The sequence below is a fragment of the Choloepus didactylus genome, chromosome 23, assembly GCF_015220235.1.
Source record: "Choloepus didactylus isolate mChoDid1 chromosome 23, mChoDid1.pri, whole genome shotgun sequence".
NCBI classification, from domain to species: Eukaryota; Metazoa; Chordata; class Mammalia; order Pilosa; family Megalonychidae; genus Choloepus; species Choloepus didactylus.
Window position 1 is genome coordinate 11,331,239 of NC_051329.1, and position 25,049 is coordinate 11,356,287.

The following is a 25,049-nucleotide window of genomic DNA, read 5'->3' on the forward strand; positions in this document are numbered from 1 at the left end:
GTTTTTAAATTGATTGCTTTTCATTTGCACAAGCAATCTGGATCTTCCCCTATGTGAGCTCCAAACTCAAGATAATTTCCCTACTTTTTTTTCCTGCTACTTTTTATTAATTTGGGAAGTTGGGGCAAAGAGGCCACTAGATGAATAATCCAGCTGCTCACTCTAATGCCGAAGGGTTTTTATGCTTCTTTTGAAATTCAGGCCATTGATATTTTCTTTGATTACTAGCTACAAGCTCCCAAGCAGAAGTCAATCAGAGAGAAACAAATTTCACATGGCGCAGAATAATTTCAAAGTTTGGTTATTTTAATGCAGTTTCATCGTTCAACGTAGTATGGATATGTTGAGTGGTTCATTTCCATCCAGAACAAAACACTAACAGCTCCTAGTTTACGTAATTTTCTCAAATTCAAAACACATGACTCTTTGATTTAAAAAAAACATATTCTTTACATATCTTGATAAGATTTTTTTTTTCTGGATTTTTTTTTTTAACCTTCATGTAAATTGGAAACATTTGCCTATTTGCTCATTCCTCTGAGCACAGCCTTTCAAAGCATTTATCCCACCTGGGCTAAAAACCGCCGCTCTCCCAGCTGGTGCCATGGCTGCTTGATGGAGGCGATCATAGAGAACGGAGGAGCCAGCTAAGCTTTGTAAACCACTTCTAATTCTCTTAATTAGTATGCTACAATCCACCCCAGCTTCTGCAAGGTCAGACATGCAAGACAAGTACTCGGCCAAAAAAGCAGGATTCTAACTAGTGTAAAAATAGATTTTAAATAAAATAGAATCTCTATAGGAAAGAGAATTAGGTTATGATTTACATTTCCACTCTTGCTTTAAGGTATCTGTATCTAAGTCCAAGGGGAACTTACAGAGTTGGCCTGCCCTAAGTAAAAACTGAGAATGTGTGAGTACATTCATTTTGCAAAGTTACAAGTAAGGGTATTCAGGAAATGCTGCAGCACATCCCACAAAAATGGTTGGTGATTAATGATACAGTTGACCTGTTAAGACATTCAGGTCAAAGGGGATGAGGCCTCATTTCAGACCAAAAAACAATTCCAAAATATGATAATTTGAAAACTTTGGCTAATTATGAGGAAGGAAAAAAATCCATCATTTAACAGTGCATCTTGTCACATCTTCTTGAAGCAAAATTCTAACCCAGGTCTTACTTTAATTTTGTTCAATTACTGTTTATTACAAATTACTTGATGTTTATGGTACAGAGCCCCTCTATTGGGCCACAACAAGCATTACATGAAAATTTTAAAGGGGCTCTGTTTAAATTCTGATTTTCAGATTTAGAAACACCCTTTGGTATATCTTGAAAGCATAACTGAAAATCTGCCCAAGCTCCCTCTAGCCACACCCTGAAAATGCAGCCCAATCTTTTGTAAACATTCAAAAAATACTGATCCCAGCAAACTACACGATCGGCTAGTCAGAGGCCTCACTCTACATTTTCACGTGGATGATAAATCTGCCCCCTTATTCCTGCTAGATGGTAGGTAATCCACTCTTGAGAACTGAGTCTTGAGGCAACCATTAAGCCGCCTTCTTATTTGAGGTTCACAATAAGGTGTGGAATCACCAAAAGTAAAGTGGTGATGCCACCATTTTTCCTACACTTGGTCTCCTAATCCTGCCTTGGGTTGTGTGTTTTTCCTGGCTAGCCCTGGAGCAGGAAGAGATGGCTGCTGGTGACAAGCCAGTGCCTTGTTTACAGGCCCAGCCTCTTTTCATATAACATTGAAACAAATTCTTTGATTCCCCAGAGGAAGGGGTGGATGACAATTACATGAGACTAATGCTAGGGAGTTTTCATAAATCCTCAGTAGCCAATGGGACCCTCTCTTTAAAGCAGCTGCTATGACCTCAGAGGTTTGATGGTCTCATGCTAGGTAACATTACCTTTGAGGTAACAAAGAAAAAAAGTTAACGTCTTGAACCAACCCCAGAACCGAGGGTCAAATATACCAATTCAATAAATACACAGAAAAATGCACAACAGAGTTGGGGAATCTAAGTCGGAAGGCAAAATGGTCATTAGAATGTCTGAGGTTAGTGAACTATTATGGTTGAAAAAGCAGCCACTGCCCATTTCCATCAGCTCTCCTAGTCATCAAGCCTCTACATTCATTAAACGACACACTAGGAAATAAAAGATCCAAACAACTGTGACTCGATCCTCACTTGATGTACTTATTTAGAGGGTGCTCTCACATTTAGCGGTAGGTCCCAGCACTCTGCCTCGGTGCCAGGGACAACAGTCTCAGGGACATGTTTCTCTGAAGGTCACTTGCCCCTCTTGCTGCGGCCCTTTCTGGAAGGCAGCTTCCCGCTGCCTCCGGAAGAGGCAGGGCTCGCTGCGGATGCCATGGCAATGTTGATCTGTCCCTCCTGGATTTCCTGCCGGGTCTCAGCAGGCAGGTGGTTAATCTTCTGCTGCGTTTCCAGGTAGAACATGACATCACGCAGCTGCTCCTGGATCTCGGTGATCTGCATATCTTTTTGGTCACAGGTCTCCTTCAACACCCTCTCCTCCTCCTTCAGCTTATTCTGCAGGAGGACTTGGTTGGCTCGCAAGCATTTGTTCATTTCCTGCTCCTCTTTGAGCTCTGTGGTAAGTTTGGCCACTTTCGTGTTTAGCTGAGTGCACCTTTTGCAAAACAAAGGAAGACAAAAGCACGTCTTTCATTTGCTGACACAGTCGGTTTTCTGCTCTGGGATTGAACAGATGAGGCGTGACCTCAGAATCCATTTAAGGCAGACTTCTCCCTCCTATAGTGAGGAAGGCTGCTTTGCTGCTGTTACAATCAGCCACATAAAGCAAGAATTTTGCTTTAGTTAACCCAAGCATAGCTCCAAGACCATTTTTTTTTTACATATCAGAAATTTTTCGATAGCAGAAATTGTACTGTGTGATTCATGGTAAAGTTTCTACTGCTTCCCTGTTTTGTAGTCAGTGGTTCAATAGGTGCCTTAGAAATGATAGCTATGATAAGTTATGAGGAAAAGTGACATTCTTGGAGAGTCAAGTGCTCTGACCTCACTGCATTTGCTGGAGAAGAAAGAAAGGAGCTTATTCTACACAAAGAGTTTTCAAGAGCCGGGAGTGCCTCTTAGCAATGCTCAACCTTACTTCTAAGTAAAGAATTACAAATTAAAACACCACCTGAGATACCACTATTCATCTGTCAGAATGCCATGGTTAAAGAGGCACTCCCATACACTAGCACTCTGGGAACTGGTACAGACTTTTTGGAAGTCAAATTGTCAATATCTATAAACAAATTTAAAAAATCCACATGTTCTCTGACACAGCTATTCTAGTTTTAGGAATTTATCCCATACAGTAGACACACTCAGGCCATGTGAAAAGACCCAGAGAAAAAGATGCTCGTTGCAACCTTGTTTATAGCAGTGTAAGACCCAAGACAACCTAAATGTCCACTTCAAGAGAACTGGTTAGAAGTATCATTGTCCAGCCATACAATGGAATACTATGTAGCGGTTACGAAGACCAGGATAGATCTATATGTGCCAATATGAAACAATCCCAAGGAAAACAGTATATCACCCTGCGTATATTACTTTACCAAAAAATAACACCATAGTGTCTGTGAGATGTTCACGTAAACAGAAAAAGATTTGGAAGGATAAATACCAAACTACGTCTGTTAATAATGGTTACCTCTAGATAACAGGATCTGAGGAGTGAAAGAGAACTCTCAGTTTTAACTTTAACTCCTTAACATAGTCCAAGCGTAAGAGAATTTAAAAATTTTGTTTCTATTAATTTTTTTTGCAACAGTTTAAAAAAAAAAAAACTTAACAATGGGGGAAACTGGGTGAACAGTATAAGGGAACTCTGCACTCTCTCTGCAACTTTACAATTATCCCAATTAAATTCATTTTTCATCCATTTGTATGGAGGTAAAAATCCAATTATCTTTGTGGGTAAAGTTAAACCAGAAAGGTAGTTTCAATCATCAGCAACTATTTTCCCAAATAACAGCAGTGGGTCTGTGCTTGCCATGCCGTTAATGAGTGCTCTGCTCCACAGTCAACACCTATGTCCTTTCATTCCTGCCTAAGGCCCCAGTATAGGACAGCTGCAGCTTAGATACAGTCTCTTTCATAATCGCCAGTCCTCAGCCACCATGGCCAAGAGGAGCTGCAGGCTCCAGGCTAAAGGAATTGCTTTCTACAGGCAAAAATGGAAGATATTTGAACACACCCATAAGCACAAAGACATCAGGAGAGGGCACTGCATTCCACATGGCATCCACCTGGGATGAAACACCTCATTTTTAAAGTTTGCTCCGTATCTAGGGAGATCCCTGAAAATCTGGTGATGCAAACACCTGAAAATGAGGTTGTTTCCAAAGGGATGAAGGAAATTATCTGTTTATAGATCCTGGACAGTGAAATAGCTAAGTTAAAGAACTGACCAATTATACCTACTTTCTTTCCACAGACTGCTTTTCTTTTAGGAGATCATTTAGTCTGTGCTCCAAATTATCACATTTCTCAATTGTTTCTTTAAATTTGGTCTTCATGTTGTTAATCTGAAAGAACAAAGAATAAATCAGACTCACTGCACAAAGGCACACTTCTGTGATCTCTGGGGCTACTTTTTTTTTAAATTGTGAAATTTAACATATATGGGGCTATTTTTATAAAATTTTTTTTTTCAATTATCTAACTTTGACAAACCAAACTTAGAAAAGATAAGACAATCATTTGGAAGAATTTCTGTACTAGGAATAAAATTTTTGAGAAATCCTGTTTTTGCTACTACCTCTATTCCATGATGAACAATCAGGAGTTGTTGAATGTCAAGCGAAAATGCTGGCACTAGAGCAGGAGAAGGCTTGTCTGAGGCCTGACCAGAGCCTGCCATTGCTAACCCAACAGCTGAAAAGTCACTGCTTTTTTGCCTCTGGAGATTACATTCCAAAAGTCATTATTCATTGGTAATCTAAGAAACTGAGGACAGCTGATTCTAGTTGTTTTTCTCAAACTATTAATTTTTTCATGTAGCATGAAGTCATATGGAATATAAGCAGTCTTTGTTTTATTGAGTTTATTTACAAAGGCAATATACAGAGAACTAATTAATATATTGTCTTAAAAACATAAGGGATTTTTAGACGGTGTATTATGGGTAAGAAGGCAGCAACTCTGATGAAGAATATGCTGATATCTACCAGGTAAACGATGGATTTACTCAGGTTAAAGGGGTACCAAGATCCATGGTCCTGGGAAACGCCTCAGCTCCAACGGTCTGAGGATACTGGAGAAAAGATTAGGTGGGAAGGTGAGATAGTGAAGCTGGGTGAACCATGAGGCAGTAACATTAAGAGCTGAAAGTGACTGAGCAGTTAAATCCTATGGCCCAGGCATTAGCCTGGTATTTCATAAGCAGTATCTCATGTATTCCTCTTAACCACCCTATGAATTAGGTATGTCAATTTTTTTATAGAACCTGAGGCTTTTTTAAACAGAAAGGTTAGGGAATATGTCCAAGGTCACCCAGTTAGAGTGTGGTACATCCAGGACCGAAACACAAGTCTAGGTCCAAGGCAGAGTCCTAAACCTTTGTATATACTGTAGGTCAAAGCTCTACAGCAAAGGAAAAATGACCGCCAGGCAAGATCTAAGCTCTCAGAAGTGATCGTGTTTGTGCTGCAGGCAACATCCATTGTGCCAGGCAAAAGGCCACTTTTAACCCTTGCTTTTAAAATATTTTCCACATGTACTGGCAGTTCTTGAAGAGCACTGCTACTCTTTTTTTTTTTAATTCAGTTTTATTGAGATATATTCACACACCATACATGGTGTACAATCAATTGGTCATAGTTTCATCATATAGTTGTGCATTCATCACCACAATCAATTTTTGAACATTTTCATTACTCCAAAAAGAATGCAAATAAGAAAAAATAAAAGTAAAAAAGAACACCCAAATCATTCCATCCCCCCATCTCACCCTATTTTTTCATTTAGTTTTTGTCCCTATTTTTCTACTCATCTATGCATACCCTAGATAAAGGCAGTGTGAGCCACAAGGTTTTCACAATCACACTTTCACACCACGTAAGCTACATAGTTATAAAATCGTCTTCAAGAATCAAGGCTACTGAGATGCAGTTAGACAGTTTCAGGTATTTCCTTCTAGCTATTCCAATGCACTAAAACCTAAAAAGGGATATCTATATAGCATATAAGAATGTCCTTCAGAGTGACCTCTCGAAGTCATTTGAGATCTCTCAGCCACTGAAACCTTATTTTGTTTCATTTTGCTTCCCCCTTTTGGTCAAGAAGATTTTCTCAATCCCACAATGCCAGGTCCAGATCCATTCCCCAGAGTTATGTTCCTGCATTGCCAGCGAGATTTACACCCCTGGGAGTCATGTCCCACGTTGGGGGAAGGCCGTGAGTTTACCTGCCGAGTGAGCTTAGAGAGAGAGAGGGCCACATCTGAGCAACAAAGAGGTTCTCTGGGGGAGACTCTTAGGCACAATTATAGGTAGGCTTAGCCTCTCTGTCCTTTGCAGTAACAAGCTTCATAAGGGCAAGCCCCAAGATCAAAGGCTTGGCCGACTAAATTGTTAGTCCTCAATGTTTTTGAGAATAACACTGATATTTTTTAAAGAAGAAAATGGTTGCTTTGTAGAAATTAACTTTATAGTAAACTTCATAAGTTGGAAGAATAGGTAATTAAAGGGAGATTTCTAAAAGTTTCTATCACAAAAATAAAAATAGCTTTAAAATTACTCTAACTCTAGTTTGGCAGGTTACTCTTTAATATCGCTTTAAAAATAAGAGTCCAGTAGACATTTTGACATTTTCACCATGTCTTCTGATTTTTTAGGGAAGGACAGAAATTATTATGATTTGGTCAGTAAAGAAACATAAGACAAACAAATTTAAATCAGGAAGAAAACTACCAAATAATTCTAAAAATATTTTAAATATTGCTATGGACAAACATTACAATGATTTAAATTAGTCATTTCAAAAACATTTCTGTACCCAAACTGATCTACAGATTCAATGCAATCCCAATCCAAATTCCAACAAGCTACTTTGCAGACTTGGAAAAGCTAGTTATCAAATTTATTTGGAAAGAAAAGATGCCAAAAACAGCTTAAAAAAGAAGAACAAAGAGGGAGGAATTATACTTCCAGACTCTGAAGCCTACTATAAAGCTACAGTGGTTAAAATAGCCATGAACATAGACATATTGATCAACGGAACTGAATTCAGAGTTCAGAAACAGACCCCCAGATATACAGTCAGTTGAGTTTTGATAAGGCCCCCAAATCCACTGAACTGGGACAGAACATTCTCTTCAACAAATGGGGCTGGGAGAGCTGGATAGCCATAACCAAAAGAATGAAAGAGGACCCCTACCTCACACCCTACACAAAAATTAACACAAAGAAGACCAAAGACCTCAATGTAGAGACAGTACCATCAAACTCCTAGAAGATAATGTAGGGAAACATCTTCAAGACCTAGTATGAGGAGGTTGCTTTTTAGACCTTACACCCAAAACACAAGCAATGAAAGAAAAAATAGATAAATGGGAATGCCTCAAAATCAGAAGTTTCTGTACCTCAAAGGAATCTGTCAAAAAGGTAAAGAGGCTGCCAATGCAATGGAAGAAAATATTTGGAAACTATGTATCTGATAAGAGACTAATATCTTGCATATGTAAAGAAATCCTACAACTCAACAACAAAAGCACAAATAGCCCAATGATAAAACGGGCAAAAGATAAGAAAAGACACTTCTCCAAAGAAGAAATACAAATGGCTAAAAAACACATGACTAGCAATTAGGGAGGTGCCAATCAAGACCACAATGAGATATCATCTCACATCAATAAGACTGGCTGTCTTTGGACAAACAGGAAACTACAAATGCTGGAGAGGACGCAGAGAAACTGGAACTCTTATTCATTGTTGATGGGACTGTATAATGGTTCAGCCACTCTGGAAGTCAGTCTGGCAGTTTCTCAGAAAACTAGACATTGAATTACCCTATGATCCGGCAATTCCACTCCTTGGTATATACCCTGAAGACTTGAAAGCACTGACACAAACAGACATTTGTACACTGATGTTCACAGCAGCATTGTTCAGTTGCCAAAAGATGGAAATAATCCAAGTGTCCCTCAACAGATGAGTGGATAAACAAAATGTGGTATATACATATGATAGAATACTATGCAGCAGTAAGAAGCAACAAGGTTTTGAAACATATGGCAACATGGATGAACTCTGAAGATATAATTCTGAGTGAAATAACTCAGACACAAAAGGAGAGATACTGCATGTTACCACTTCTATGAACTATATGAACAATGCAAAATCAGTGTCTTGTAAGTATATTGGGGACCTAGTGATAGACAGTAGCTAGTGAGGGAGTATGATAATCTAATACATTCAGATATGTTAATGATAGTGAATTCAAAGGTATAATGGAAAGGGGTGACGACTGTTAAACTTAAATCCTTCAGAGTGCTCCTGTGCCAGCTAAGTCCTAAAACCCAGAGGCAATAGCCTCTTCAGAAGCATCAACCAGATATTTCCCCTTTGCTCATAAAATTGACACCCCTTTTCAACATGAATAAGTTAGGGTGGTCACTGCCTAGACATCCCTGAAAATCGTGAAAGTGATTAAACTAGAGGGAAGGGTAGCAACGGACAAGATAGAATTTAACAAAGAATTATGAATACTGAATCTTTACGTAATTTGCCTTTTCTTAGTTGCTAGGGTATTAGAAGAGCTAGAAGGAAAGAACTGAAATGGTGGAACTGTAACCCATAACATTCTTTGAAATTTGTTCTATAGCTACTTGTTAAATTCTAACTTGAAACTATACCCTTTTGTGTATATGTTGTATTTTGCAATAAGGAAATAATGAAACTATGGTACTATGACTGATAATAACTTTGGAAATTTCCTATATGTCTACTTGTTGAATCAAAATTTGAAAGACACTACCTTTTTGTATATATGTTATATTTCATATTAAGGAAATAACTGAAACTGTGGAATTGTAACCTATAATATTCTTTGAATTTGCTAACTACTTGTTAAATTGCACTTTTATGTACATATGTTATATTCTACAATTAAAACAATGAGGAAAAAAAAATGAAGAAATTAAATCCTAAGACACCTGACACTCCACTTCTCTAAGTTTTGCTTCAATTCATTCAATAAATATTTCCTGAACACCTACTGTATGCCAGATCCATGATAGACTACAGGTGAAACAAAACAAAAGAAAACAAAACATTCTGACCATCAGCTCACAGTAAGAAATACCCAGTACACGGCCATATACATACTTTAGTGTGTGTATGTGTTATGTTTGTGTGTGTGTATATATAATTAAATATATATTAAAAATTAAATTACATAAATAATTAAAAAAAGTTTCATAAAACAATATTAAATGTGATACACTGATATTTTACACCTACCCTATTTAATAAAAATACCATTTGTGACACATCAGACTCATTTCACAGCCCACAGATGGAAAATATGGATTTACAGTAGAGCTAGAGGTCCAAAGAGAAGCTCCATCTTGGGGGAATTCCCCAGTACTGACTGCCTACTATGTGCTTCTCGTACATTGTCCCATGAAGACTAAGAACCTTCAGGTGGGTAAGAGCCTCATCTTCTGGACAGGTCTCTGCTCACACCTCATAATAACTGTACTCCCTAAAGCATCATGGGACAAGAATAGTACTATAATTGAAATCCACAATGAATTTCCATCTTCATTCACTCCCTATCCCCCAATGAGACCCACGAACAGGAATCTGTCAGACAGAGCCCCAGGTTGGGGTATGGAGGATTATGGCTTCTCCCTGAACATGTGCTGTTGCAGGAGGTGCTAAGGGACAGAGAACTGGTCAAAAGTACTCTTGTGGCAGGAAAAAAGTTTGCATAATCCATTCACTTGTGAATAAACATCATTTGTTATCAGAAAACAAAAACATCCTTTCAAGTATTTAAAGCTTTTTATTTAGGGCTGCTTTTGCTTCCATGTTTCCGAAAAGGAAATAGGAGTTTCCCAGTTTTTAGTTTCCCTGCCCCTTGACTTGCTTTTCACTGGCTTGTCTTCGTGACTGCAGTTAATCCTCAAGATCTCAAACGGCAGAGAGAATCTGAATTTGGCTCTCAAGGGTTTGCAGGAAGCACTTGCAGGTGGTCAAGCTGCTGTCTCCCACAGAAAAAGTGGTGGAGATGCCAATACTCCTGTCCTGTGAGTTCATAAGCTGCCATCAAGTGGCACCATCGGGAGGCACGTGCTTCCCCATGCACACTCCAATCAAGCCCTATTCAGATGAGTAAATCAAGTGGCCGTGAGCACCTCTGGAAAAGCAAATCCATTGCTTGGAAGGTTCTTATAAGAATTTCATCAAGAACTTTTAACTAAAATCATTTAAAGCTGGTGTTAAGAATTAGACACTGCCGCCAAGTCCCTAAAATCCAAGTGGTACACAAACCCTTGGAGGATTTTCTAGCTCACTGGTTCTCAAACCATCTTCTTTGGAATGCTAAAGGTTCCTTGGCATGTTGGGGACAAGAGGAATACCAAGCAGCTAGAGCTCTGGGTCCTCCACTCGGGCTTCTACCAAAGTCACAGCACTTTTCTCTTTTATATGTTGGAGTAATGAATGGCAAAATAAAAGGATTTTGTTAAGGCACCAGGATGTCTGCTGAAGCCTCAGCACCTCTGCCCAATTTTAGTCTTACAATTTAGAATGGCTCAGCATCATCGTGTTGCCTCAGCAGCCCATATGGAGCTCCAAGAAGCAGCTGTTCCCAAGATAAATCGGCTGGCTGACTCAAATTACAAACTCTATGCATATACTTCCATTTTTTTAAATGGAATTGCATAACGCACTAAAAAACCTGACTGAGGTTAAAAAATGAACAAACAAATATACAAATCCAGCCTACCCCCCCAACCTCCCAATCAGTTTTTTTTTTTTAAGAGGCAAACAGTTCCCTACCTGAGTATCAGACTGAGAAGAGAGGAGTCCAGTAACCCTTTTCCATGTACTCTGCCTTCCTGTACCCTCCACATCAGATTGCCCTGCATGTGGCATTTCAGCACCATCACCAAAGCAAAGAGAGACTTACTTCCTCTGCTGTGTCTTTCTCTATCCGAACTATCTTGTTCTCCCAGTAGATCCGTTGAGATTCCAGCTGGCTTGTTAGTAAATATGAATACTAGAAACGTAAAGAATAAACACCAAAACATCACTGTTGTCAGTCTCTAAAATTCAATTAAAACCTAATCTTTAATGAACTATAGAAAAGTAAGGATAAGAGTTGTCTTCAGGTATACATTATACCTTGTTACACTCCTCAACAAACATTGAGTCAGGGGCCAGACAGAGATGGGGAGATATGGAGAGACAGACAAAAAAAAAAAAAAAGCAGATTTTACAAATTACCACAATGATTATAACTGAGTGTTAACTTAAACCAACTCATCTGTCTACTCCAGGAAAGCTGTCCCTGTTCCTCCCAGTCCCTGGGTTAAGTGTCCCTTCTCAGCTCCCATGATCCTAGCAGTCAATCACTGGTTGACCAGTCTGTCGTCTTGACTGGACTGTGAACTCCTTGCAAGTGAGGGGTATATCCCTGACTCTGTACCCCCAGGGCCTAGCACATGCTCCATTAATGGTGCTGTGTAACTATAGGGAAGGGACAGATGGCTTATGATAGTATGGTCCCGTAAGACTTCTGAGAGAAGATGAGATTTGAAAGGGTTCTTGATAGACAGGAGGATGAGACAGATCAAAAGGAAAGATCTGATTCCAGAAAGAATTCCTGGCCCAAGATACAAGCTGTGAATGTTCAGGATCTCTTCAGAGATGAACAAGTGAGGCTGATGGGTAAGGTATCGAAAGAGAAGACTAGGGAGATAAGCTGGAACCAAACTGTAGAAAACTTTATGTCGAGAAATGTGGGCAAAGAGGACTCAAATACTGTAGTGGCAAGATCACGTGCATTTTGGAAAGATGATTCTGGAAGACTAAAAGAGATATGAACATGTTTTTGGCTAGAGAAGGAACTCAAAGTGCAACATAGAAAGAATAATTGGGAGAATGAGTGTGCACTGGAATGTACACTCCCTGAGGGCAGGGATTTTACCAGGTTTGTTCAATGCTGTGTCCCCAGCACTGGGAACAGTAGCTGATAGACAGCAGCTGTTGTGGGTTGAACAGTGTCCCCTAAAGAAATGTTTAAGTCCTAAACCCCAGTATCTGTGAATGTGACTTTAGCTGGATATAGGGTCTTTGCATCTGTAACTAGTTAAGATGAAGTCATAATAGATTAGAGTGGGCACTAAATTAAGGGGGATATTTGGACACAGAGACCCAGATACAGAGGGAAAATGGTCATGTGAAGACAAGAGGCAGAGACTGGAGTTCTGCTGTCACAGCCAGGGAGGCCTGGGGCCACCAGGACCTGGAAGAGGTAAGTAAGGATCCTGCTCCAGAGACTGGGAGAGAGAGCAGCCCTGCTAACACCTTGATTTTGGACTTCTGGCCTCCAGAACTGCGAGAGAATAAATTTCTGTTGTTTTAAACCACCCAGTATGTGGTACTTTATTATGGCAGTCCCAGGAAACTAATACAGTAAGTAGACCTCAATAGACAATTGTTGAATCAAAAAATAATACATGTATATACTTACAGCTAATATGGAAGAGTTACTTATTCTAGAAACTTAATGTAAAGTGTTTGATTTTTTTCACATCAATAATTCATTAATGGTAACAACATCAGATTTATTTTAGGCCATTTTATGAATCCATCAGACCTTTAAGAGTCCTTAGATGGTCAAGTTTTCAAATGTCCATTTCCTCCCAAAGTTAAGGTATTTGTAGTAAAATAAACTTGTTGGAAATTTATACAAAACAGGACTTGTGTTACATCTTCCCTTCATTAACACAAAATCTATACTATATTGCTTTTATAGTAGACGGGATATACTGTTATGGAGAAAAATCAGATTGTGTAAAGAAACAAAATTACGTTGTTTCTTGAAGTATATGAATACCCAAAAAATGGCTTTGAGCATATAAGCCTCTAATTCATACACTGGCAGCCCAAAACATAAGAAAAAGCTTCTCAGGCATACAAAGATGCTATTGGGTTTTCTTCATCCTGACAGCGTGCTCAGTTTCTAATTGCTCCTGTGATGCCAACTTAACTTCCAGTTTTCTTGCAGCTACAGAGGACAACCTCAATACTGATCTTGAGACAACTAGGAACATCACAATGAAAATAAGGTACAATGAAATTTAAAGTTTCAAAGGAGAAAAACAGACAGAATAAAAATATTTTAATAATCATTCAGAGTAATGGTACAACCTTCAAAGTTAACATGCATGGTACATGGCTAAATTAAAAGCCCAAACAACCTTTCGAGTTAGAACAGTAAAAAGCAGTAGATACAGGTACTGAGTGGTAACTAAAGTATCTTACCTCTAACTGTAAGGCATCTATTTTCTCTTCCTGGCAAGTATCCCCCTCACATTCATACTGTACTATTTTTCCATCTGTTTTACTTGCAACCAGTCGATGTACATAATTATCTAAAGAAAAAAAAAAGAGTCAACCAAAGTTTGTTTCTTTAGAATGAAAAGGATCTTTAACTTTTAGAATAAAACTTTTAGAATGAAAAGGATGCTTTAACTCTGAGAAAATTTTTTTTACAAATGTAAATTAAATGCCTTGGCAGTATTGCTCTAAAAGTGGGTTAAATCACTTGAATTTTAAAGAAAGTGAGAGAGCAAGAGTGAAAGTATGAGCTCTCTTTAAAATGGCAATTCAAGCCATTCCTGGGAAATAGTGCCTTCAGGGGCACCTTGAGAATCCAAGGTTGCAAAAGCTGTCAGGAAGATGACATTTCAAACTGTAAGGGCAAGTGGAAGAGTTCTGAAGGACAAGTTTCCATGCAGAGTGACTCCAAAGGGGAAGATAAGAGCAGTGTTCACCTCCAGCATAGTCCCAGACTCGATGGTTGGTGAGCTGCATGGCATATGTGTGCTGGGTCTCCTCAAAGTGCTTATAAGCATGTCGACTTACATACCGTCCACATCCTATGTGGCCACATATTAAACAAATCCAAAGGTTCTGCCAAGAAGAAGGTAGTATCTTAATTAGTTAAATATCATTTCTCTCTTTGATTTCTAAGGAGCGAGAAATTTTTTGCAATTTATCAATAAAATCTAGGCCTTTTAAAAGAACAAAGAATAAAAGCATAAAAAGCATAAAGTGCTTTGCTTAGAAGTAAAATAATTTGCCTATTCACATTTCTAGTCTAATCCAAGATAAAAAGAAAAAAAATCAGTCTCAAAAAAATTTTAAAAGGCTTTAAGCCATAGAAGGGCAGAAGAAAATCCCAGACAACTGACACTGTGTTCATTATTCTTTTCTTGCACCATTACTTACTTCCTGAACACCACACTCAAAACATTTATTTTCTTCTACTGGTTCTGGCGTTTGACAGTATCGGCAAACGGGACACCTACCCAAGACACCAAAAGATAATGGCACAGATTAAATATAAAAGACAGCTGTTAAGGAACCTAAAAGTCAAAACTTGAATTTTATAACCCTCCTCTCTTATATACTATTTTTAAGTTTATCATAACTAAGGACATCATTCAAAATGCAAAAATTTTCAAGTCATATTCAAGCAAAATGAAAAAGTCCAAAGCCTGATAAATTAGAGAAAAGGGGAGAAAGCTTAATCTGCCTCCTACCCTTTCCCATTATCCTATCTAAAGCTTAGATAATCAAAGAGCTAAATATTTACAGGTTAGAATTGGGGACCTGAGACAGATTATTAATCTCGTTTCATATCTGATTATTCCTTAAGTGTTTTTACTCCCATCTACCCTATCCCCATTTCCCAGCATTAAATCATTCAAAATGAACCCTGTCTACTCAAGGCCATTCTTAAAGAGTTGGAAATAAAATCTTAAGTAAATTTTACCAAATTAAAATAAAACTGTCAATGTACTTCCTGAAACACACATGGCATTTTATCACACCATGAACACCATCTACAAGAAGATACACTAGTGCTATCAGAGCTCAAGTTCTGACTTAGAAAAGCTAAGAAAAACAGCTTTGCAAAAAATTCATTAACTCTTTTCTATTGTACTCAAGAAAAAGTAATGCTAAGGACCAGACATGAATATTTTTGTCAGATGAGCAAAAACAATACAAAGTGTGTCATAATTAAAGAATTGAAGTTAACTGAATTGGCATCTAGAAAAAAGAATGCTCAAGGTACTACCAGGATTAGTTTAATTTGTTACCCAATTGAATAAATAAAACTGAGAAAAGGAAATGAGCAGGAAGAACACTACGATTTTTTGTCACAGATAAGGAGGCTCTATCCGTGTTTCCTATACGAAGGCTAAAGGATCCAGTCTGTCTGTCATTAATATAAAAAGAGAAAACGGGGGAAAAAAAAAAAACTTAAAAGAAATAAAAATGGTAGCTGATGGGCAGCGAGCAGTCTTGTTGAAGGTAGAAACTTGCTTTATGCCTCACACTGGTCTGTGTGGTGGCTGTGGTAGTGGGCTGGATGAGAAACAACAAACTAATTACAAAATATAATTCTCCACATTGTGGAGAATGACCTTTCCGAAATAGAAATCCATTTCTGAGAATAAAAAAGAAAAATGAAGGGGAAAAAATACAAAAATGAACTTACTTCTACTATACAATTACCGCTCTATTACATACTGCTTCATTGAATTGTCTATTAAACATAATCAATATTTTATTAAATTCTTCTTGCCTTCCCCTCCAAAAACAATTTTGAGTTTTTATCTTATTTTCCCTAGCAGATTTTGGGGAAACCCTCCAGAATGTACTTCCCTGAAATATCTTCTTGTAGATGATCATAGTGTGATAAGACGCCATGTGTATTTCAGGAAGTACATTGACAGTTTTATTTTAATTTGGTAAAATTTACTTAAGATTTTATTTCCAACTTGTTAAGAATGGCCTTGAGTAGACAGGGTTCATTTTGAATGATTTAACTCTGGGAAATGGGGATTGGGTAGATGGGAGTAAAAACACCTTAGGAATAACCAGATATGAAACAAGATGAATAATCTGTCTCAGGTCCCCAATTCTAACCTGTAAATACTTAGCTCTTTGATTAACAGGTCAAACCACCACCCATCAGTACAGATGCTGCCTCCTGCTGCAACCCTTCCTAACAGCCTCCATTTGGGGGAGTCCTCTATTTCTTCTCCGGTCTCCACCTCGAATCATATGCGTTTATGTGTATGTATAAGCTCCCTTCATAGAATGAACTACCCCGAGGAGGGTCCGCCTTTGACTCTTCCCTCTCGGCACAGCTAGCCTTGTACTCAGCCTATACCAAGGTTCAAAACCCACTTGCTAAATGAACTGTGTGTTTCTGAGAGCAGATGCCATCTGTCACACCCGGAGCATCTGGTGCAGGGCACGATATGGCGAGTTGAAGTCTAGTTTCAGTAATGCCGCTCTCTGGCCCTGACGCTTTCAGCATGCTAATCCTCACCTCTCTGAGCCACAGTTTCCTCCTCTGTCAAATGAGGATGTTGGCCAAGATAGTCTCTGAGGAAACTACTGACTTTAATGTGCTATGGCTCTATGACAGTTAATCTATACCAAAGGTGACACTGGATTGGCAGGGACAAAGATTCTTGTCCAGCTAAATAAGCACGCTCCATAAAACCCAGTATTTATTTATCTGTTCAGCAATATTTACTGAGCTCCTACTACGCACCAAAGCTCAGACTAAGTAGAAGGGGCACAGCAACAAACAAGCCAGGCCAAGCCCCTGCTGGCATTCTTCTTCTAGCTACCGGCCCATCCATGGGTAGAAAACAGATTCCTGTGGACTTGCACCCCTCATAACTTTTGGCTTTGGGATGTGACCTTCCCCTCTCACGTGTGTTGCCCCCTCCCTCCCACTGCCTTCTCCCGGGTCCCACTCTCTACCTGGCTAACTCCCACTCATCCTCAGCCCTCAGATCCAAGGCCACTTCTCAGGCACTCTTGCTGTGGAGGGTTCCAGTTCTCCGGTCATGATGCTGCACAGTACTCCCTCATAACATCTGTCATGCTGTGATTTCACATTTAGTTATGAGATTATTTGATTCTCCTTCTTCCCCTCTGTAATGTGAAACCCATGAGGTTTCTACTTTTCTAGCTAAGTCTCACAGTGCAGCTTCTAAAAGGAGCAACCACCCTTGATTAAAAAAAAAAAAAAGGTACAAAGGTACAGGCTATGCCTCAGTTCTCTGTGGCAGTGTCACCCTACAAATACATTATTGCCTCTGCTGAATTGGGAAACACAGCACTGCAGGTGTGTGCCTCCTACTTGGTGACCGTCATTACTACTGGTCACTGGGCCAGCAATACATGACAAGCTAAAATGTTAGGCTGCCGTAGCCCGGCTGATGAGAAAGTCAACTTAACTGGCAGACACCAAGTATAGACGATAAATGAGATTTTGGACCTTGAATTGGTTTTAGCATAAGAACCTCAAGGCTAAGCTTTACTCTTTATTTTCTTTTTTATTGTCTGGCTCTTGGGAGGAAAGAACGACTGATACTCCTTTGGGAAGCTCCACAAGAATTCAGAGTGACTGCACTAAAAAGGACTTGGGAGAAAGCTGATCCCTATGTGAAGTGACGAAAGGGAAGAAGAAAACAGGAATACCCTTCCATGTGCCCAGGTTTATAAACTCGAACACATGAAATGGTTCATTTTTGATGATGGCCATTTTTTTTTTAATTTTAAACTTTATTTTGAAACATTTTCAAACTTACAGGACAGTTATAAAATAATACAAACCCCACATAGAGAATTCCAACATATTCCTATCCCCTCGGATACCCAAATCCATCAATTTTAACATTCTGCCACATTTGCCACATCATTCTAGCTATCTATCCATCAATCTATCAATTTATCTATCCAGTTTATGAACATTTGAGTGTAGGTTGTACACATCTTGCCCCTTGAACACTTAATACTGCCTTGCACATTTCCTAAGAACAAGGATTATCATTTATGTATCTACCTTAAGTGCAGTTATCAAATTCAAAAAATTTAGCATTGATATAAAGCTTACAGTCTATATTCCAATTTTTCATATATCCTAATAACATCCTTTTGAGCCTCGTTTCCTCCTTTGTTAGATACTGCCCAGCATCATGTATTCCCTTTAATTGTCACTGTCTTTTTACTTGCTCTTTCTTTCTTTTTTATCATTGTGCGAATATATTACAACATAAACTTTTCCATCTCAACCACTCCCATGCGTACTGTTCAGTGAGATTAATCATATTCACTATGTTGTGTGGTAGCCATTTTTAACTCTGGGAAAAGGTAATGATGGGCTCTGATATAGGGGATGCTGAGCCTCTGCACTTACGTGGTATCGTCCCAGCGCTGCAGACACTGGCTGTGGAAGCTGTGGTTACATAGCGTGGTGAGGATGCCATTCACCGACTCATCCATGCGCTCCAGACACACCGTGCACTTGGGGAGCTCAGTTAGGTCCATCACGGGAAGGCTGGCACCCTACAGGGAAACAGCTTGCATAAGCCGCACTCTTCAGCCACCAGCTCTCTTTTTTTGGTAAACAATAGTTTTCCTGTTGTTGTTTGACTTCTGGCAAGGTAGTAATAATCAACATTATTACTCTCACTAGATCATTTAAATTGGTAAGATTTTCATTCAACAAATTCTGATTGAGAGCCTTCTGTAATATTCCTGGCCCTGTGCGAGGCACTGGAGACATAGTCTTGGACAAAACAAACACCAATCCCTGCCCTCCAGTTGACATTCTAGGAGGGGAGACTGCTGCCAAAACCTTAACAGATAATTTAACATGTTACCAGACTCCTTCCTAGCTCTAACTCTAAACATCTATGACTATCATAGAACAAAAAGGAACAAAAGCCACAGAATAGGAATGGATTTGAAAGTTTCCACAGAGTAAATTACAACAACACTTTCTAGTTAGTGAGAAAAGTATCAACAACACTGATTTTGTTCAGTCCTTGCTCTGTGCCAGCACCGTTTCAGGTGTGGAACAATGGTGAGCAAACCAGATTCAGTAAGGGCAAAAAACAAACAAACAAAAAACAAACAAACAAAAAAGAAAAATCAAGAGTCAGCCCCAACCTTCACAGAGCTTAGGGACAGACAAAACTCAAACAGAAAAAATATAATTACTGAGAGTCCTAAGTGCTATCAAGAAAAAGTGTAGGAAGCTACATTAGAGTGTGAAACAAGGGGCATGATCTGCTCTAGGTGGTCAGGAAAGGCATCCCTAAGAGCACAATGTCTCACTGGAGACCAATACCTCAAAGACAAGTAGGAATTACTGCAGTGAAGGTGAGAAGGCATACATTTAAGGGTAAGTTGAGAAAAATCGCGTTCAACTCCCCTGAAGAGTAGATACTTCCAGAAGTCTCTTAAGAGATCAAGTTCATTTAGAAAGGCATGGTGCAGTGCCTGGTACAAGGGAAGCCCAATTTTATCACTTATCAAATTTTATTTGATCTACTCTAATGAAAGAACAGTCTAGTCAGACTCATTTGCATCAAGCTGAATTCAAGGTTAAAAAGAGCTCTAAGTCCATTTTCAAAAAAAGAAAATCTGAATATATAACAGTAGAATCTGCCACAAAAAATGATTCAAGTGATCACATGTTGTAGGAAAGGCTGTCAAGGAGGGCGGCAGCTCAAAATAATCACAAGTTGCTATCAAAAACAGAATCAAGAATCAGGAAGGAGATTAAGGGTTAATATTTAAAACAAAAACAGTAACTTATTTTTGGCTCAGGTGATGTTTCAGTGATCTGGAACAGCTAAATGCTCATTTCAAGAACACAGATAATATCTTTTTTTGGAAACATTTTCTTTGTAATTTTTTCATTAAGATAAAATTCACTATTTAAAAATATAAACTCCAGTGGTTTTTAAAATATTTACATAGTTGTCCAATCATCACCCTATCTAATTTTAAAACATTTCTATTATCCCAAAAAGAAACCCCATACCCATCAGCAGTCAGTCTCCCTTCTTCTTTCTCCCAGTCTCTAGAAACCACTAATCTACTTTCTGTCTCGATGAATACACCTTTTCCGAACATTTCCACAGACTGAATTATATACCATTTTAATATATTTATATCAAATATAAAAACTATTCGCACTTACATCTTCAGATTTCAGCACTTCAGCCCTTTCCACATAGACGAGCTGGCAAACATCGTCTTCTATTGAGTTAAACTGGCGGCCATTGCATGCCATATAAAAACTGTCTGCATCAGCCTACGTACACGAACGGAGAAAAGGAAAAATAATGAGAGAGATATTCTTAAAACTTGCTTTATATTCAAGATGCTCGGCTTTAATTATTCTCCTCATCAGCATTTAAAAATTATACTGAAGAGAGAAAACCACTAAAAGTAACATCTACCAAAGCAGGTTCATAGGCTAATCGAGCTCCTCAGTCAATATCCTACACTTTCAAAATGTTTCCTCAGCTACGTTATAGTTTTTACTTGAACTGGCAGAAGGTACTGACATGCAGTAAGTTGACAGCTAGTACAATTTTAATATTCAACCAGCAACAGTCAACATTTCCCTGGATATCAGTTCTTTTGTTTTTTTTTTTGTTGTTTTTTTTTTGCTCTAGTCAGCATTTTCACAGCAGCTGCAAAATAAACACTCGCTTTTGCAACGCTTAGAATCAAATCATAACTGATGATTGCTGTAGAAAGGCTCTTTTTTTAATTTTAGATATTTTAATAAATCAAGAACTCTAAAAGAATTTAACCAAAATATACTTAGTGAGGTAAACACACAACTGCTATTTAAAGTCTTAAAAACTACTTTTTTAAATATTCATTTTATTGAGATATATTCACATACCACGCAGTCATACAAAACAAATCATACATTCGATTGTTCACAGTACCATTACATAGTTGTACATTCATCACCAAAATCAATCCCCGACACCCTCATTACCACACACACAAAAATAACCAGAATAATAATTAAAGTGAAAAAGAGCAACTAAAGTAAAAAAGAACACTGGGCGCCCTTGTCTGTCTGTGTGTTTGTTTGTTTCCTTCCCCCACCTTTCCACTCATCCATCCACAAACCAGACAAAGGGGAGTGTGATCCCCATGGCCCCCCCCAATCCCACTGTTCCCCTCATAAGCCACATTTTTATACAATTGTCTTCAAGATTCATGGGTTCTGGGTTGTAGTTTGATAGTTTCAGGTATCTACCACCAGCTACCCCAATTCATTAGAACCTAAAAAGGTTGTCTATATCGTGCATAAGAGTGCCCACCAGAGTGACCTCTCAGCTCCTTTTGGAATCTCTCTGCCACTGAAGCTTATTTCATTTCCAGAAAGGCTCTTTTTTTAAAAACAAAAAACAAAAAACAAAAAACAGCATCTACACCAGAAAAAAAAGACCAGCGGAACTGGCATGGAGTAAAAGCCAACTCTTTCGCTTCAATAAACCAAATAATAATGATACATGAGAGGTAGATAAGGATTCCATCAGGAGATTTTAGACAACAACCTAGTGTCTAATACCAAAAGCAAAATTCTCAGCCAAGGTCAAAAGGTCCAGGATGAACCAGTCTCGTTCCTTTTGAGTGGAAGACTGATGGAATATGGGGAAACGGTCTCTTTTAAGCAAAGCTACAAAGGCACGTGAGAGCATTTGTGAGCACAGACACGGGAACAATCAATGCTCCTAGTCTAGCCCTCATAAAAGCAACAAGGAGAAGATTCCAGTGTTTAAACTCAGCTTTTTAGAAGGAGCTGAGAGGCTAAGGCTTCTCTGGATTTCACTAGCACTCAGATTATCCCAAACATAAGAAGCCATGTGCTTGGGCTCTACCAAGGTAGACAGACTATTTCTCGGGGGAGTCTGCAAAAGGAATTGTTCCATTATCAATCTCTAGGAAGAGATTCAAGGTTGTACCAGGCAAAACTAGTCCTGCTTCTCTACCCTTATAGGGCTTCTGAATCTCACAGCAGCCATAGCTTTCTTCAGCAGCTTTTAATTCCACTCTGATGATGTAATTCATGTAAATTCTTGCTTATTTATGCTTTTCTAAGACGACCAAATGAACCAAGCAGCTGAGGAAGGGTGATCAATTGAAAAGCAGTTTCTTTTTGGGGGAAGTGGTGGCAGTGGAGGAAGGGGATCTTTCCTTCAGCAAACAATCTTTGTGTTGGTTACACTATTTCATCAAAATATTAAAAGTCTGTTGTTCAGATGAGTGGATAAATAAAATGTGGTATATACACACGATGGAATACTACGTGGCAGTAAGAAGGAACGACCTCGTGAAACATATGACAACATGGATGAACCTTGAAGACATAATGCTGAGCGAAATAAGCCAGGCACAAAAAGAGAAATATTATATGCTACCACTAATGTGAACTTTGAAAAATGTAAAACAAATGGTTTATAATGTAGAATGTAGGGGAACTAGCAGTAGAGAGCAATTAAGGAAGGGGGAACAATAATCCAAGAAGAACAGATAAGCTATTTAACGTTCTGGGGATGCCCAGAAATGACTATGGTCTGTTAAATTCTGATGGATATAGTAGGAACAAGTTCACAGAAATGTTGCTATATTATGTAACTTTCTTGGGGTAAAGTAGGAACATGTTGGAAGTTAAGCAGTTATCTTAGGTTAGTTGTCTTTTTCTTACTCCCTTGTTATGGTCTCTATGAAATGTTCTTTTATTGTATGTTTGTTTTCTTTTTAACTTTTTTTTTCATACAGTTGATTTAAAAAAGAAGGGAAAGTTAAAAAAAAAAAAAAGAAAGAAAGAAAAACAAGGAAAAAAAAAAAGATGTAGTGCCCCCTTGAGGAGCCTGTGGAGAGTGCAGGGGTATTCGCCTAACCCACCTCCATGGTTGCTAACATGACCACAGACATAGGGGACTGGTGGTTTGATGGGTTGAGCCCTCTACCATAAGTTTTACCCTTGGGAAGACGGTTGCTGCAAAGGAGAGGCTAGGCCTCCCTATATTTGTGCCTAAGAGTCTCCTCCTGAATGCCTCTTTGTTGCTCAGATGTGGCCCTCTCTCTCTGGCTAAGCCAACTTGAAAGGTGAAATCACTGCCCTCCCCGCTACGTGGGATCAGACACCCAGGGGAGTGAATCTCCCTGGCAACGTGGAATATGACTCCCGGGGAGGAATGTAGACCCGGCATTGTGGGACGGAGAACATCTTCTTGACCAAAAGGGGGATGTGAAAGGAAATGAAATAAGCTTCAGTGGCAGAGAGATTCCAAAACGAGCCGAGAGGTCACTCTGGAGGGCACTCTTACGCACACTTTAGACAACCCTTTTTAGGTTCTAAAGAATTGGGGTAGCTGGTGGTGGATACCTGAAACTATCAAACTACAACCCAGAACCCATGAATCTCGAAGACAGTTGTATAAAAATGTAGCTTATGAGGGGTGACAATGGGATTGGAAAAGCCATAAGGACCACACTCCACTTTGTCTAGTTTATGGATGGATGAGTAGAAAAACAGGGGAAGCAAACAAACAGACAAAGGTACCTAGTGTTCTCTTTTACTTCAATTGCTCTTTTTCACTCTAATTATTATTCTTGTTATTTTTGTGGGTGCTAATGAAGGTGTCAGGGATTGATTTAGGTGATGAATGTACAACTATGTAATGGTACTGTAAACAATCGAAAGTACGATTTGTTTTGTATGACTGCGTGGTATGTGAATATATCTCAATAAAATGATGATTAAAAAAAAAAAAAAAGTCTGTTGTTGGATAGTAAATCTTTTTAATACAAAAAAAATGGACAACCTAAAATGGCTTCTCCCATTTTTCAAGAGCAATGGCCTTTTCCTGAAATGCTTGTGGATGAGTAAGCAGCACAGTGAGCTCACGGATTCACAGACTGAGGGAAGCGACTGCCTGGAAGCGAGGGCGGCCAGGGCCTCGGCGCCAGCGGAGGAGGGTGCTGCAGCTGTCAGGGGAGGGCGGATCCCTCCTCAGCCCCCTCAACTCTGAAATGCTCGCCAAGCAACCGAACCTCTTCAGAGGAAGGGACAAGGTTTGTGACACTCAACAACAGATAAAGTATTGCTTTCTTGGGGGAATTGTTCATCTACGCCAGAGAAATGTACTTTTTTTTTTTTGAAATGAAAACATTTATAAACAGTTGAGATCCCCCAAACACTGCTTTCGTCTTTAAACTTCTGGGTATTGGAAACGTAACCATTCGTTCAAATATTTACTGAGCACCCAGGATGCGCCAGGACTGTGCTATGCACTAGGAAGAGAGTAGGGAATAAAACACCCGATTCCTACTTCACCCCACCACTGAAATGGACAAAACAAAAGCCTAAAGCTAACTGAAAAACACACAGAAGAAACAATTCTTTCATTTAAAATGTTTGTGTTGTGTAGAACTGACAATTTAAAGAAACCCAGCTTTTGTTTTCCTCTGGTCCCTTTTTTTCCCCTCAGAATAAACTGAGAAAAAGAAAAATCCATTATGCTCAAGGTTTCTTCGCTGTCAGTGATTGATTCTATTATTGAGAACATATTTTTGCTTCTCAAAAGAAGGGTCTCTTAGCCAGTCCTAAGCAGGCAAGTGAAAATGAGCCAACATACTCTACCGACAAGTTATCTGTCCTTTTTTTGTCCTGAAGAACTACAAAACTGAACATTCCCTGCTTTCATGTATCCTGATGAATTAAAAATTCCTTACCCAAAGACCAAGTTTCCTGAAAGGTCACAGTGTAACTTTGAAAGCACAACTTTGTAAGACTTCCAGCACAAAGCAATGGCCAACAGAAATGAAAACAATTATAAAAAATATAGAGGGGAACTGTTACTCCTTATTAAAAATTCTCAGGTGAGAAAAAGAAAGGAATAA

General features: G+C 38.9%; 1 protein-coding gene across 1 annotated transcript in view; it reads right to left on the minus strand.

Annotated features, from left to right (window-relative positions):
• Window positions 1-285: 285 nt before the first annotated feature.
• Window positions 286-25,049, minus strand: part of LOC119519206 (BRCA1 associated protein) — a 31,461-nt gene continuing 6,697 nt past the window's right edge. Inside the window, exons 5-12 of the mRNA XM_037816756.1 lie at window positions 20,314-20,427; window positions 18,520-18,668; window positions 14,520-14,595; window positions 14,063-14,201; window positions 13,551-13,660; window positions 11,191-11,280; window positions 4,477-4,580; window positions 286-2,668 (exon numbers count right to left, since the gene is read on the minus strand). Of these exons, the coding sequence (XP_037672684.1) occupies window positions 2,305-2,668; window positions 4,477-4,580; window positions 11,191-11,280; window positions 13,551-13,660; window positions 14,063-14,201; window positions 14,520-14,595; window positions 18,520-18,668; window positions 20,314-20,427 (1,146 nt within the window). The 3' untranslated portion in view covers window positions 286-2,304. The remainder of the gene's footprint in view (window positions 2,669-4,476; window positions 4,581-11,190; window positions 11,281-13,550; window positions 13,661-14,062; window positions 14,202-14,519; window positions 14,596-18,519; window positions 18,669-20,313; window positions 20,428-25,049) is intronic.